Raw genomic sequence first — 16,683 nt, forward strand, 5'->3', positions numbered from 1 at the left:
TCTAATTATGCTGTGTCCTAAAGTGGGGTTCACTGAAGGATGAATCCAGACACAGAACTTCCTGAAAGCTTCATGTTTTATTTCCACAGTCTCTCTTGATCAGAAGTAAAGAAGAAAAACCATGTGTCAAAGTCCTGAGACAAGCTCTGTGCATCTAATCTCTTCTGTGTTTCCAGATCCTGAGCTGATGGGGTTGGAGTTTTACTGCTACAAAGCTTGGGCTCCAGCTGGGTACAATGTAATACAGCCCGTAGTGTGATTCATCTGAACAGGGAAGTCAGCTGGATTAGCTTTATCAGAGGAAGCTGGTTGGCAGGGACTGCTGTGGACTCACTTGCCATGGTGAGCATTGCCTCTTGGCACAGGAGCACCTGCCAGGCAGAGCCAAGGTGTGTGCAATCCTCAGCCACACTGCCTCATCACTCCTTATGGGTGTCTTTAAAAAGCTCTGCTCTGCAGCTAACTATTTTAACAGCAGACATTTCATTTTAGTTCCTCAGAGGAGCAAAAGCAAGTTCATGCTAAGACCCAAACATCTCTTCTTTCTTCCAGAGCTGCTTTCATGGCCAGGGGTGGATGGTGTAGGAAAATAGAAGCCCAATGTGCAGGCAGTGCACAAGTGTGAGAAAATGGGAATTTATTGATACAGTTTTATACAAAATAATAAAAGCTTCTGGGCTAATAAAGCAAATATTGTGTGCCTGTGCTTTTACTCCTGTCCTAATGCTTGTTGGGCGGAGTGCATCTTTCAGCTGCTATATCATTAAAATTTGACACGGTTGTAGTGCCCAGGGTAGGGCAGATGCTGGTAGCATGCTAAACCCTGTGACTTGTAATGCAAAACTTAAGTGTTTGAGGAAGCAAATTGCCTAGTTGTGTGATTTTCAAGCTCTTTTGAGTCTTTCTACAGAAGGTGAGGATGCCTTCAGAAATTTTATGCCTTGCAGAGGAGCATATGGACTTTTTCTTCCCAGTTATTGCTTACAAACCTCTGTGGAATTATCAGCCAGGCCCTGTGCTGGGACTCAGCATAGGCATTCATCTCGAATTCTGCTGCAGACTTAAAGAACTGCCACAGCAAACCTCATTTCAGGCACAAGCCTTCTGACTGCTCCTGCTTTGGTGGCACCATTTTTTCTTTGCTGTTGGCGTCAGCACTTCAGAGGGTGGAAGGAAAGCAGAGCAGACAGCTTTCAGGTTTTGGAGGAACAAGGCCCTGGGCCAGGGGAAGACATGAGGAATAAAATCTTAGGTTTTGTATTGGTTGTCTTTTTTTTCTGTTTCATGGCCCTTTTAAATTCTTGCCATCTTACACTCCCTGTCATCCTGGAAGGTGCCCTGACTGCTTTCACTGCTGTGCTGGAGGCTGATCAGTCTACGGTTAATGGGGGGATAAGTGCTTGTGGAATGAAAAGACAAAACAAAAGCCTTGAGCCTGCCTGAGAAGAACAAAGCTCCTAAATCTGTCTTGTAAAGATAAGGTAAAGGAAGAGCAGATGGCAGATTTGCAGTTGTATGCTGGTGCTGAGGGGTTGGTGATGGATTCTTTATGTTTTTAATGTTTATAAATAATAATTCAATTCTCATCATGAAAAGATCCAGCAGGAGACATAGGAAGTTACAATTAAACATTCTCTTTATTGGGGCCTTGCTCCTAAACGGCACAGATGATAAATGCTCGGAGTGCCCGTCAGTGCTGCTAATGAAAAGACCCAGAGCCACATTTTACACTTTTATTTGGATTCAGATCAACATCACAGATAAGATACTTTGGTCAAACACAAGAACAGGTTGCTATGCTGCTCTTTCCTGGCTGCAATAAGTACAGGAATGTGGGAGGGGGAAAAAAAAAACCCAATGAAATTAAAATGTTGGTTCCCCTGGAACACTGAATGGCACATACAGCTAATAAATACATTGTTTGCACTTAGCACTTCAAAACAGAATGGCACATGCAAGATGTAACCGGGCTACTGATCACCGTCAGCATTGTCCCTGTACTAGTTTTTAACTTAAGCTCTTTGCTTGCCTTTCTCCCAGCAAGGAAAAAGGAGAGGATTTGCTGCTTGCTTTACTCAGTATTTCAGTGATTAGTCTGCTAGTTTTGACGCGTTTAGCAAAGGTTCCCTTGAAGTCCTTCCTGATGGAATTGGTTATCTCCTCCACAGCTGGACTTGCAACACTATGCATCGCGGGTAGCGAACGGAAGCCCACCCAGGTGAGGTGTCTGCCCCAAAGCTGATGAGGAGAGGTTAATACCAAGCAAAGCTATAGTAGAGGGACCGGTGTGAATGCAGTTCTTACAACATCAAGAGCCAATACCACTACCACACAAAGAAGGACATATCAATAATATATTGTACAAGCTTATACAGCAACACATGTTGATTTGCAACATTGTACAGTTTAAATCTAAAGTGCACAGCCTCAATCTGAGGTGACAAAAACAGTACTATCAATATAATAAAGGCAACACAATTACAGACACGATTTATTTCCTCTTGCTTCTTGTCCTCATGATATTACACTGAATCAATACTCCATTAATCTATTTTAGATGAAATTAAAACCACATTTTGCACTGCTTTTTTTTTTTTTCCTTATTTTCAAGTATTTTAGAGAGAGCAAACCGATATTGCTTTACAAACAAAAGCTGGGCCACTTAGGCAAAGTTAAAACCAAAACTTTAGTAGGGTTATAAGTAGACAGACCTGAGCTGCAGAACTCTTACCAATGCTTCCAGGTGTTGGGGGTTAAAGAGGATGAGTTTCCGTTCCCATGCCAGTCACCTCTGATGTTAAGGAATGATGCAGCACACGAATTCTGCAAGAGCTGTGCTCGTGGTTTCTCTTTGTGGGCTGTTTTAGGCAGAGGGAGCCTTATCTCAACTCCTTCTGCAATTTCAAAAGCCACCGCAGGCAAGGATGGAGTCCAGCACCAGGAGAAACCTTTGTCAAAGCAGTTTGTTACTTGGACACTCAGATTACAGTCACATTTAATTCAGACCTTGCCTTGCAGACCTATACATCTCCAATTACCCTCCTAATACAGCTGGGAGGGTTCATGCTATTTTAATAACTAATTCAATCAACTTTGATATGATTTTTTTTTCAATGCAGTTTTGGACTGCCCATAGCAGAGCTGGTTATGAGCTAAGCATTTATTCAGGATTGTGACTGGTTTTGGATAGGCTTTTTTATTTTTTACCACAGGACACAGAAACCATCCAAATACAACCTCCTTTCAGTCTTGTTTAGCACTGTGTATTGATTGTGCGTCTGCTTAGTTAGGCCAAGTGGGAAACATCATTAAAGAGAGTAGCATTCTATTGTTGTACTGTAATTGATCTTATTAAGTGGTGTTAAGAGCTGCAGTACTCTCGAGGTCTTTCAGGAATCAACCCTGGGGATGTACAATCCATATGATGCAGAGAAACGAGGTACTGGCACCTCTGGAGAACATAGCACGTGGGCTTCTACCTTAAAGTAAGCACTAATACATATTTGAGGCACCTCCATCCATGAACAAAAAAAAAGAATCCTTGTTAATTGTCAGCTTCTGTCCTTGCAGTTTTATAACCCATACAAAATAAAAATATATAGTTTACAAAATAGGATCATTATATGCTTTTTCTTTTTTTTTAATATATATATATTTCCCTTTGCAAAACTATACCTATTTAAGTACATTGGAAAGGTTGCTGCCAGTGAATTAGAAATCCTGCTCTAATGCTACGAAAAAGGCAAAATGCTTCCACTGTTAAGCATACAGCTTGGACCCTCTGCTTCTCACCACCCCCTCCCCCTTCCCTCAGCTTGACTTTTGTCATCATTTTTCCTTTTTGTTTTTTGTTTTGGCAAAGTTTGGCATCACTCAAATCTGCTCTGAATTCAAAGGAGCTGCTATGTTAAAATGGGGGGGATAGCATTTTAAGCGTCTTCTGGTCTTCCTTGCTTTGCTTCAGTGCAACTTGGTGTGCAGCTAATTGTTAAGGAGGTATTCTAGAACTCAGGAAAGGACTTTAAAGGAGCCATGTTTCTTGATTGGTTTTAAACTGTACTCTACTCCAACGCCACAATATAGAAATAGATTTACTTTGGAACAAACTACAAATACATTCGCACAGTTTGTGACAACTTAAGTGTCTACTTAGAGGTCAGGAAGAGACTTTCACACCCAGCTATTATAAATCCTGTCCCAGGCGTTCAATTTCATCAATCAGGAAATCAATGTCCTGGTGAGTTGCTGCAGGGTTTGAGATGACCATCCGGAAGAAGTTCACTTTGTCTCCCAGGGGCTGGTAGCTCACCATGGTCGTGCCATACTCCATCATCCTGGCTTTTATCACTGGTGCCACCTGCAGCATAACAGAAGGCAGGGGGTGATGATGATGATGATTGTTTTCATTACTGCCTTCTTGCTCTCTACAACTACCTTAAGGGAGGTTGTAGACAGGCGGATGATGGTCTCTTCTCCCAGGCAGCCAGCACCAGAACAAGAGGACACAGTCTCAAGCTGCACCAGGGGAGGTTTAGGCTGGAGGTTAGGAAGAAGTTCTACACTGAGAGAGCGATTGCCCATTGGAATGGGCTGCCTGGGGAGGTGGTGGAGTCACCATCATTGGAGGTGTTTAGGAGGAGACTTGATGGGGTGCTTGGTTGCATGGTTTAGTTGATTAGGTGGTGTTGGATAATAGGTTGGATGCGATGATCTTGAAGATCTCTTCCAACCTGGTCTGGTCTATTCTGTTCTACTCTACTCTACTCTACTCTACTCTACTCTACTCTACTCTACTCTACTCTACTCTACTCTTATTATGAGAACAGAACACACAGCATGTTTCCTTTTCTAAGAAAAGATGAAGGGCTACAAGAAGCAGTTGAAAGGAAACTCCGACTGGATGTGGCCCTGAGAAGCCTTGATCTAGTTGGAGGTGTCTCTGCTGACTGCAGGGGGTTTGGACAAGATGAGCTTTGAGGGTCCCTTCCAACCCAGTGCAATCTGTGAAAAAACTACATCCAAGGTTGACTAAAAACATTAACCTCCCTTAAGGAACAAAGGTTGCACTGAAGAGGCATTGGGTTTACTCTCTTTCTCTGCTTGGCTCTTAAAATCACTGGGGAACTTTCCCCCTGCTTTCTCAGTATTGCTAACAAGGAGACTGGAGCTGGTTTCTGTAGTGCTCAAACATACTGCTGCAATAGTTTTCCATCTTCTTTTCACAAGCCAGAGCACCACACTACCACTGAGCAATTTATCAACTGCAGTTCACAGTCACTTCAGTGAGAGCGCACACAGCAAAGAAGCCTTCAATGCAAACCCAGGCAACACCAAAACCTGGAGACCAGGGTACAGCAGGGCCAGGCTAACCTGCAGTAGAATGACCACAGAGGTGTCATTTTCCAGAATATCACGAGGTGATCTTGCCCTGGGAGATTATTTTGGGGATTGCCTGCCTGCCTGCCAGGGTGCCAATGCATGCTGTCCTGCTTACCTTGGCAAGGCGACTCATCCTTTCCTCGCTGTTTTCCATGCCGCGCAAGCTGGGAGGGATGTACCAGAAGCAGACATTTGTGTGCTGAGGCTAAACACAGAAGAACAATGGTTTACACTGTAAGGAACATCCATAATATTTCAATTGCAATTAAGTTCATGCCTTTCCTCTCTCTCATACATCATACTGTGACAGCAGTCAATGGTTTGCATTATTATGGTCCACTGAGAGTCATCATCATTATTAATGCAGAAAAGATAATTTCAGGCAATTTATTCCCAGGGTGTAAGATGTGGAAACACATCATCCAGCTGTGCAAATGTGTTTGTGCCCTACTGAGAGGCATCTAGAGTTTTGTAGGTACTGTCCCCACCAGAGGGTGAAGAGATCAGATGGCTAAGGCAAGAGTCTATTACAGATAATTCAGAGGTTAGGACTGTGTCATTTGTTTTATGATGTGACAGCATAATACAGAAGCTGGTTCTGTGAAGAGGAGTCACAGGTGGTGCATGAGGCAAGCTGAGATTTTCTTACATTTAATGAAATCTATTACTTCTCAGTTTGAGTCAGCTAGCTGCTGTATTCATCTGCATGCACCACAGTGCCTTAGCTGGTTTAACTGAGACGGCAGCACCAAGTAGAAAGGCATAAAGGAGAACTGTGGTTTTGCTAAACGTGTGAGTTACTGCAACTCCTACTGCTGCCAGTTCCTTTACTCATCATCAGACCCAGTAGACCAAATTCAGTGATGATGTGTGAGGTAGGGGAAATAAATCACACAGTGGCACGTAGGTATGAGCCTGTGATCTCTGAAGAAGCAGGGACATTTGTCCTTGTGCTGCACAGCACCTGGGCATGCACTAAGTGATTGCCACCAGGAAGCAACATTCTGAGAGACAAACCTGCCAGTACAGAGAGCAAAGGTCATCAAAAGCAGGAAGAAAAAAGCTAAAATAAGATCTTTTTGTTTTATTACAGACAACACACCAGTTGCCCTCCTAAGAGAGGTCTCTATCAGCCCTGTAGACAGTTGGAGAGGGTTGCCCACAAAGAGACAGTCAAACACCAGACAGCTCAGTGCAGTTCAGAGGTACAGCTGCACAACTTAGTCTGCACTACCTTACCCTGGGCACTGTGCTCCAGCTGAGCACCTGGCACCCAGGGGTCCCATCTCATCTGTATTCCCTCCACAGAAAAGCCCTGCCTAGAGGTATCTGCACCCCACACAGTGGTGTCACCTGTGTCACAGAAGCTAGCTGTGCTGCACCCCATTGCAGCAGGCACCTCAGTGCAGATGTGCCCTCCAGGTCCCTCCAGGTCCCCTGTGACTGCCCACTTGAGAAGGCTGACAAAAGCACTTTTCACAACCATCCTTTCAGAGCTGTGTGGGGCACTGTAAGCCCTGCTCATAGCAGACCATGCTATTAGAAAGCCACAACTTGTTTTTATTACCAAAGAGCTGATTCTAATTGTGTATGTGCTGGGTCAGCCCCAGCTGCAGGGCTTAGTTTCATCAGGATGAAACTGAACAAACTAGAAACATGCACAGCTGCCTCATCTCCCCTGTCCCTGGAATTCATGAGGAAGAGAGATACCAAAGAGATCAGGTTTTGTTACAAGGGACACTGCTTCCTATCTTATGCTGTATGTTTTGGCCTGTTGGTAGCATCGCAGTAGGTGACTAAAGCAAATGCTGTGACCAACAGGGAGAAAGAAGTTGAAATGCTTACCTTTCCATCAAACACCATTTCATACCCTTCTCTGTTCTTTATTTTATTGTATAAGTATTCTGCCAGTTCCAAGCACTTATCAATCTGTGCTTCAAATCCTGTAGTTCCCTTTAGAGAGAGGAAGAAAAATCATTACTAAGTATCTGCTCTGTGAACCCAAACAGTGAAAGGACCATGCAGAGCTTGCCAAAGCATCAGCACAAGTCACTTCCTGAAGGTTCCATGGGACAGATTAAGGATCTGATTCTATGAAGCAAGGGGGACAATTTGCTAAGCAGAGTTCCTATGCTTCTAGCTCTGGTCACTGACCCTCCAGTAGCCACCTCTGCAAAATAAGCACTGGGTATCAGCCTAGCCCTCAGCAAAACATCTCTAATACTCTGAGGAAGGATGCCCTTGGCACATTTTGCAGACAGACAGCACAGAAGAGGGTCTCTGGAAGGTGTTGATTTCAAGACTACAGGCAGTCTCCTCCTATTTTTCAGAATAGGAGACTTTAATCTATTTTTCACATAAACACAAGGAAAAACTTTTTCACTGTGAGGGTGACAGAGCCCTGGAGCAGGCTGCCCAGAGAGGTTGTGGAGTCTCCTTCATAGTATCATAGTATCAGTCAGGGTTGGAAGGGATCACAAGGATCATCTAGTTCCAACCCCCCTGCCATGGGCAGGGACACCCCACACTAGATCAGGCTGGCCAGAGCCTCATCCAGCCTGGGCTTAAACACCTCCAGGGACGGGGCCTCAACCACCTCCCTGGACAACCCATTCCAGGGCTTCACCACCCTCATGGTGAAGAATTTCCTCCTCACATCCAGCCTGAATCTCCACACCTCCAGCTTCATTCCATTCCCCCTAGTCCTATCACTACCTGAGATCCTGAGAAGTCCTTCCCCAGCCTTCCTGTAGGCCCCCTTCAGATACTGGAAGGCCACAATTAGGTCACCTTGGAGCCTTCTCTTCTCCAGTCAACGTCTCCTTCTCTGGAGACATTGAAAACCCACATGACCCTGCTCTAGCAGTGGCTTTGGACTAGGGATTCTGGAGGTCCCTTCAAGCCCCTAACATTCTGTGATCCTGTGATGTGCTGGGGGCTTTTCCAAGAACAACTGCTCAGAATGGGCAGCCAGGCATTTAGAGCCCAGTCTGAAAAATGCATGTTTTATTTAGACACTGCCCTGCCTCTGTAGTGATTTTCTCCCTTCTTTTCTAGCAGACAGCCTATAAACTCAGAAGCTGTGTTTTTAAGAGCTGCAGCAAATCCTGCTTTTTCTTCTCTGGCAGAAGTCACAATCTTCTCTGTGACATCATAATTGTTCCTGCACTCGCCAGCTGTGATGCCACAAACAAAGGATCCAGCTTTATGACCGTGGAAGGGGAATAAACAGCTGGAATAGATAAACTGTTTAAGAAACACACATCCTATTTTGTATTGTTAGTGTTCCAAGTGGGGTGTGAGTAGAGAAAAAGCAGCACCAGGCATATGAAAAAAAATAGTGGGGGAAGGTTAGAAGGAGAAATGTCTCTGAGTAAGGGAAGCATGTCACTGCTGAATCTGTTCTGGCAGCACAGAGCTGACTTAAAAGCCCATGTCATTATCCCTCTGTGCACTGAGATGTCAAACCAGGGTAGAGCTAGCACAGCCCCAGGGAGAAAGGCTTGGAGTAAGAGAGATTCATGTGGCTAAAACTGCTGCCACTCAGGAGACCCCAGCTACCACAGCAGCTTTTGTGACCACAGAAACGTGCATCCTCCTTCACAGATGCCGACACCTCCAGCTACGTTTGATGCCTGCTTCAGAATTGTTTTCAGAGTTTTAGTGCAGCACATGAGGACCTTTAAGGCTTTCTGGAAATGAAGACAGTGATGTCACCTCCTCTGAACACACCTGAGGCATAAAACTTGAGATAATAGATTGGATAAACATATGGAAGAACATTGTTTAGGGACATGCTGTGAATACAGATGAATTATCATTAGGGCTGCTGTCTCCATATTTCCCAGAGAACAGCTTTGGATGAGTTTTCCTCCTTCAAAAGATGAGGTTATCCACTGCATGCAATGAACCTAGGTATTCCACTCTTCATTTGCCATGTTTTCTTTCTGAATGTCATTAAAACATCTTTTTATTTCCAGAAATCTTCATAACAACGTTCCCAGGTGCATGATTTATGCTGTTAAGACTCCTAGAGTTACACAGAGCAAATGCTATGCAAACCCCATGGAGTTCAAGTTTCATAATCATCTGTGTTGCTTTGAAGCTGAACAGCTAAAAGTATATATATATATACACACACACACACACACACACATATATATAAAAGAGAACAACCCCAGAAAACAATAATGTTCCTTCTTTCATGTTATATATGGGAAAGTCAGCTCGGATAGCTTCTAAAATGCTGATTACAGAGCCCTCCCCTGTATCTGGTGTGCATTATTTTAATGCAGGCAGTCCTACCTTTGCCCTCCACATCAGCCATAGCTTGAAGACATCAACGTGCCGCCCGCACTGCAAGGCCTTGTCTCCTGTGTCGTAGGAAAGGTCATAGTGCTTGTCTTGTTGAAAGAGGTAGGAAGCATGCATTTGATTGCAGCTCTGCATCAGGCCCTGAAAGGAGCAAACACATTAAAAGAGTGATGTTGGCACAGAGGTGACTGCTGTTGGGGGGTTGCCTTGGGTGAGACACTACGAACGCCTAAATTCGGTGGAATATGTCTCCACGTGCAAAAGGAAGATCAAAAAACCACCCCCCCCCCAACAAAACAGGGTAAAACCAGACTTAGTTTCTCAGTGGACTAAGTTTTTCACATCTTGTTCAGAGCCCAGGATACCTTGGTCCCTGATTCAGCAGTGTGTAACCAATTCCAGAGCCAAGGCATGGCTTAAAAGCAAGCTGGACAGGGTGCTTGCCGGCATTGCTATGCTTAAGGTCATTTTTGGATCTATCTATTTTATTCTCTGTTGTGGTTTCTCTTCCTCTTCCTTGGAAGGTTCTGGTTGAGTCAGATCAAGCCAGTCTGGTGACTAATCTAAATGATCACACCACTTTCCTAATTGCTTTGGTCTCTCAGATTCTGGTTTTAATTGTTTCCTTTCTTTGTATGTTTTCTTTCCTTTCTGCAAAGCCCTCAGCTGCAGCTTGGATGCTGAAGTGGTATAGAAAGCTCTGAGCAGACAGAAGAGCATATGGCCTTTGAACAGCCAGCTAGAGTTATTCCTGGGTTTGCAAGACACCACTCTGAGAGGCAGCTTTGTAGGAGGGCCAGAAGCCAACAAGGTGAAGACACCTGGCTTGTGAAAGTACAAAGTTTCCTTTTTAGCTTTTGAAGTGAAATGCGGAAAGTCATCTTCTGGCTCTAGTTAAGTCCTTAACCAAGTTTAAGGTATACCTTGGGACTGTTGCCTAAAACTGCTATTTCCAGTCCAAGAAGAATCAAAGCTTGGCTGTTTACCATCAAGCCTAATCTTTACAGTGTAACTCAAAACTGAGATAGTAAAATGAGAGAGGGGGGGAAAAGATTGGCTTTCTCCTCATCTGAGCCATCTGTTCTTGCTAGAGGTCAAAAATGGCACTGACTTCAGCCAGGCAGGATTTGTCCTGGCTGAATTGACCCAGGGGGCAAATAAAAGCCAGCTTCTCTCTTCCCAAGTGCAATCACTTTGTATACAATCTGTTGTACAGCTGTTAGCAAACCAGCAACCAGCTTTTTGATAGCTGGGCTATTAAGTGGTAGTTGTAGAGCAGCTGTCCCAGTAACTGATAGTTACATGAGAATTACAGGCAGGAAGGGTAATTCCAATTTCAGTACTAAATGAAATGTCTACTTTCCATTCTAAGTGAACTTGGTGTTCTATTTTCACTTCCCTGTGCCCCAAAGTGGATATATGGACCAGATATGGGTGGAAATATCTGTCATAAAAGACTAGAAAATGCAATGCTGCTAGATTCTGGACCTGATGTTGTGCTGCATGTATCCCATACTGTTCATCCCAGGAGGACCTGCAGTTACATTTTAGAATAGAACAAACCAGGTTGGAAGTGACCTTCAAGATCATTGTGTCCAACCCATCATCCAACACCACCTAATCAATTAAACCACCTACACAGCAACCAGTGGGGCTACTCAGCTGTGCACCCACAACTTAACCACAGACATTTTGAATGGAAAGCCACAGAAGACTGTAAAGATATTGCCACTGACTGGATCTATCACTTCTGCTAGGCAGCTGCTCTAGCTCCTTTTGCAGTCACAGCCGGAGCTGCTACCTCAAGATCTGTTTCTCAGTTTCTTTTATAATCCTCACGGTGTTAAGAAGCATCACTATGACACAGCCACAAAGAAAACATCCAGGATTTTCAGCAGCAGAATGTCACAAAGAATCAGAGAAGCAAGTCTGTTGGGACATACCTCTTCTCTCACTAGCAGGGCTGAGCACTGCAGCGGGACGCCCATCATCTTGTGAGGGTTCCAGGTCACCGAGTTGGCCCTGGGACAGCAAACCACACCAAAGTCAAACATTGCACTATGGTGGTGAAACCATGCAGACATTCAGAGATAATGAGAATAATCATGACTGTGCAAGCAAAGCTGAAAATGATCATGACCAATATTATGAAAGAAATGTCTTCGTAAGGGACTTAACCTACTTCAGTTGGAGTTTAGGTGACAATCCTGGCCACTCACCACAGGATTGATCTATCCACTAAACTTAATCAGGATTAAACTTTCTGGGGAGTCATCTGTGCTTTATAAACAGAGGGCAAACTTCCCAAAAGCCCCCACTTGAGTGATGAACTTTCTGAAGCTGCATGGCTGATTAAAGAGGCAGATAGGAAACTGCCAAGCTAGCAGGTTCCCTCCCACTGATTCCAGTTTCAGCAAGATTTTACTAAGTACCTCCCACAGGCATTAAAAAAATTCTTTCAAATATTTCTGGGTACTTCTAAATCTCTGAGTGACTTGGAAAATCTGGCCCAAAGTAAATTTCCTCTTTGCTCTGCTGCTGCAGAAGCTCCTTAGTTTTAGCTCGGCTGTGGTAATCACACAACTGAAGGGCTGAGCCCACAATTGCCACAATAATAAACATAGGACTGGTTCACCCTTCCACAAAAGAGTCTGAGCCTGCCTCCCTTCAGGACACATTCATTGCAAAAACCTACATCTTGTGAGTAAACAGGGTGCTGCTGCAGTTCAGCCTAGAGAAGAGGCACTTGGGACTGTGGCAAGGGGTGAATGGAAGATTGTTCACTTGGTTACTGTTTCAATCTGGTGCTAGGTTTGATTGGCTCCTTTTAAATTACTGTTACCACATATATGATGCTCAGCTGATAGAGGCATAAGGATATCTGTATCCTCTTTGGCACAAGGATGCACAGGACTTCATGTAGTGCAGTGATTTGAGTTGTGGTGGTATAAATTGGCATACATCAGTCAAGTGGGGCATGTAAAACTTGAGGGAGCCAGCAAACACTTGCAGGTTACACTGATGTGAACAGAGATGAGCATGTTAGAATATGGAAGTGTTTTCCTTTGTAGGAGTTGGAGACAGCACTGTGGGTTTATGAAACTCCTTATTTCCTGCCAAGTTGCTTCCACTCCTTCAAAGCAAGCAACTCCAAAGTCCACATGGACATCAGGCAGCACTTCAATGCTTTCTTCTTTGCTATTGGGACTGTGCAAGTGCCTGATGTAAAATCTGTAGGGAAAAATCTTCCACAGGCAACATCTGGCCACTTGACTTTGCTTTTTGAGTATTTGGCAGCTTTTAATCAGCTCAGACTTTGTCACCTGATTGCAACACCAAAACTAATGATTCTGAGCATGCATTCAGGTCTGTGCATTTCCTCTGATATGATACTTTTTCATTTTAATCTGTGCCTATGAATCAGGCAGAAATTCTTTAAGAGACTTCCAGGTGACAGCACTGGTATGGATTTTCTCAAGCAAAGGAGTATTTACTGGCAACAGCGAGATGTTAAGTATCTGCCTAAGACATTTAATTTACCCTGAGGTCATTTGTTTCCCTAATTACATCCCAACTACACACATTAAAAAAAATCAATTATATAAACTAGAAATCCACCATTTTTCATTTGTTATCAGTTATTCTGGCTTCAGTCAACAGTATGTGAAGCAATTGCTGACTGAGACAAACAGTGAAGTAGAAAAGCTAGATGGATGCACAGATGTGTTTAGAAGCATCTCCCATTTGCCCAAATAGCTGAGCACCAAGCACCTATGTGATTTGTTTGGCTGTGGGTCATAGAGAGGAAAATAGAGGAAAAATGTTCCTTGAGGGATTGTGAATGGATGACAGGAGAGATTCTAGACTGGCAGAATCTTGTCCTCAGCCATTATCAAAACCAGACTGAGGTACATTCCCTGACCAGCCACAGCTCCAGGAGGGAAGCCCAGACCTGTATGGGAGTGCTCATTCAGCTGCAAACATGTTTTTCTCAGGCAGCTGTCAGCCCCTGCCCAAGTCTCTTCAAGAGAGACACCAAACTGAAACTTGTGAGGGTGGCCAGACTTACCTGCTCCAGACACCGGGGCCCATGCTTCCCTCAGGGTGCCTTGGAGCAGCTTGAAATCTGCCACATGGGGACTGGAGGACATGGCAGGAACAGTCCTGCAACTCTTCCTGCTTTTGACTGGAGTATTTTTGCTGGAGTCCCTGCGTCCAGAAGGATGTGAGTGCAAAGAGCACAGAGTGCTCCATTTAATGCTCCCTCTATGCACCTTTCTTGCCTGGCAAACACAACTACCAGTCCCAGTTCTCTTCTATCCAGAACTGTTCTGATGGGGCTATACTCAAAATATCTACCATAAACCAGGAATGGCCATAAAAGTCAGGCCTAGTAAGTCTAAAGGTATCCACATTTGGGATCTGAAACGAGCCGCTGTGTCCATCAAGCAGAGGAACAAGCATTGGGAACGACAAACTTCATTAATTCACTGCCAAACATATGGAGCTGGTGCTTATCAAAGCACTAGGCAAAACCCATTGGGGTCATGGATCTAAAGCAGATCATTTGGAAAATTTTCCAAGATAGACTCAACCTGAGCTGCTCATTCCAGTGGAATTTGGGAGCATTCGGGGAGGCAGACTCTTATTCTCACTCTCTGTCCTCACAGGAAGCTGGGCAGATAATTTTTCTGGTGTGCTGGGTGTTTGGATGTATGTCCTTTTAATGTAGAATAGCGAAGTTTGGAGCGCTGGAGGCAGTCTCAATGAAGTTGAATTCATAGAATCTTTGGCTGCCTTCCAAATTTTACATGTGAGATGTATGAGAAAGGAACTGAATCATCAAGGTTCCCTCCTTATCTCCAGGAACAGGATGAGGAAGTTGTTTGTAATTTTAATTGGCAAGGAACAGCAATTTGATTTAGAGACAAAAAAGGTGGAAGGGACTAATAATTTACTCTCAAGCAGCATGAGCTTCAGAAAATACACAGATGTGAGAATGTCTCCATCTAGCACACATAGAATGTCTCTAGCAAGTGGCCTAAACAGCTGCCTGGGAAGAATACAAACCAGGGCAAATATATATCAACTTTAAATACTCTCTGAGCTCCCACTCACTGGTGGCTCACACAAGTCCTGAACTGTTTTTTGATGTCTTTCCTTGAACACAAGTAAATCTCCACATCCTATGGCACAGAGACCCACAGTGTATCTAAAAGGTAGTGCATAAGACCCTTAATGGGAAGGTCGTGAGTTCAAGCCTGCAGTGGGCAGCAGTGTCCTCCCTACTCTAGTCATGAGGCCTGTGGTGACAGGTTGGACTCGATGATCTTTGAGGTCTCTTCCAACCTTAGTGATACTGAATACTGAATAAAAGTTTCTAAGTAGCTGTTTTAAGCTCAGTCCTTCCAGACTCTGAAGTGGACTGGCATCACTTGTGTTCATCTACGTGGATCTGTGACTCCAGCTGTGTGTATGTACAGCCAGGTACAGATATGCTGAGAAGATGTCATTAACACAGCTTGAAGTGGGGTAATCCCTCCAGAAGTGACAGAGAAGTGCCCAGTGACTGCCTGACAGGACATCTGTCCAAACCTTCCATACTTCAGCGTCCAAGACCTCCAAGATTCATTTCTTCGAGAAATGCTGGCAGGAACAGAAACCAAGCCCAGAAATGCCTGCTGCTTGTCCTACAGAACATGAGTGCCCCTCTACTGCAGCACTGAACAAAGGCACTTAGCAGTGCTACCCCAACTGGAAGCACAGTTTGCATAATTTCTTCCTCCTGTGTCTTGGAGATAACATTGACTCTGGGTTTTTATTTGTAGACACTGCTATGGCAACCACAAGGGTGTTAGAATTAATTTAATGAATGTGTTTAATTAACATTAATAAATCATACCTCTCAACACCATTTAACTTCCATTTGTGTTTTCTTGACATCAGCAGCCCACCACCCCATGCTCCCTAGAAGGCAAGACACATTATCTTAATGAGAACTCTGCTTTTCTCTCTGATGACATCTGTGCAGTCACATCAGTTTGGGGCCCTTTCTTTTTTTCTTGCTCATGTGGCATGTTCCAAAATGACCAAGCAGACAGGGCCTGAGGCATTAGCTGTGCTAACAATTTTCTTCCAGTAGGTTGGAAGCAGTGGTTTACAGACCATAAACAGTGCTCACCGTTATCATCTAAGCCCTCCCTCACCACCTCCTCTGATACTGACACACATTGGGCTGCAAGCTATTAATGACTTGCAGAGCTGCTCTTGGGCCAGATAGCTTTCTTCTTCTAGTGCCTAAGGGACAACAACCAACCAGACTGGAATCTCAGCTGCTCTGCTGAATTTTCATCAGATTTCAAACCATCTCTCCTTGCCCCCTGCTCATTTGCTTTTGCTCCCAGAGATCTGGGGCGAGCAGGTATTTCACGTGACTGAGACACAGTTCAAGGTAAATACAAATTCTTCCTCTGAACTGGACTGATTTTGGCTGCCACAGTAATCCAAAAGCTACCCAGCCCTATGGAAATTCAATGGCCACAACTCTCTGGAGAAAGGATTTGCAACAATGACACATGAGCTATTCTAGGGCTGGAGGATGACCCTTCAGAAAGAGTTAGTGGCAAAAGCTGAAATTAAAGCTAAGTAGCCAATATGATAAATTTCTCCAGCATTTGCATTAACCTGTTCAACAGTTTGTGGTTCTTTATTCCAAACAAGCTCAGCCCTCTCCTGATGTATTTAATTTCCAGCTGCTGCAGAAGCTGAGCCAGTGCTTGGTATGGCTCTTACGTATTTCTTGTGCTAATGGCTCTGAGATAAAGCTGAGGCCCAAAAGCACTCAAACTGGGTCAGCTGAAGTGTCCCAGTTGCTAAAAGTACCACACAGGCACAACTCCTAAAACGTCCCCATGGCCTGAGCCTTTCAGAGGAGTGGGAAGTCAGTGCTTGGATGTTAGACTTAATTACAGGAAGCAGAGAGAAGGGGGG

General features: G+C 44.3%; 1 protein-coding gene across 1 annotated transcript in view; it reads right to left on the reverse strand.

Annotated features, from left to right (window-relative positions):
* Positions 1-1,618: 1,618 nt before the first annotated feature.
* The window catches only part of GAD2 (glutamate decarboxylase 2), a 41,071-nt gene continuing 26,006 nt past the window's right edge, over positions 1,619-16,683 (reverse strand). Inside the window, exons 11-16 of the mRNA XM_068146098.1 lie at positions 15,596-15,660; positions 11,637-11,715; positions 9,685-9,834; positions 7,225-7,332; positions 5,495-5,584; positions 1,619-4,357 (exon numbers count right to left, since the gene is read on the reverse strand). Of these exons, the coding sequence (XP_068002199.1) occupies positions 4,184-4,357; positions 5,495-5,584; positions 7,225-7,332; positions 9,685-9,834; positions 11,637-11,715; positions 15,596-15,660 (666 nt within the window). The 3' untranslated portion in view covers positions 1,619-4,183. The remainder of the gene's footprint in view (positions 4,358-5,494; positions 5,585-7,224; positions 7,333-9,684; positions 9,835-11,636; positions 11,716-15,595; positions 15,661-16,683) is intronic.

Source organism: Melanerpes formicivorus, unplaced genomic scaffold (genome assembly GCF_026170545.1).
Source record: "Melanerpes formicivorus ecotype bairdi unplaced genomic scaffold, bMelFor1.0.p_v2 SCAF_13, whole genome shotgun sequence".
Taxonomy (NCBI): domain Eukaryota; kingdom Metazoa; phylum Chordata; class Aves; order Piciformes; family Picidae; genus Melanerpes; species Melanerpes formicivorus.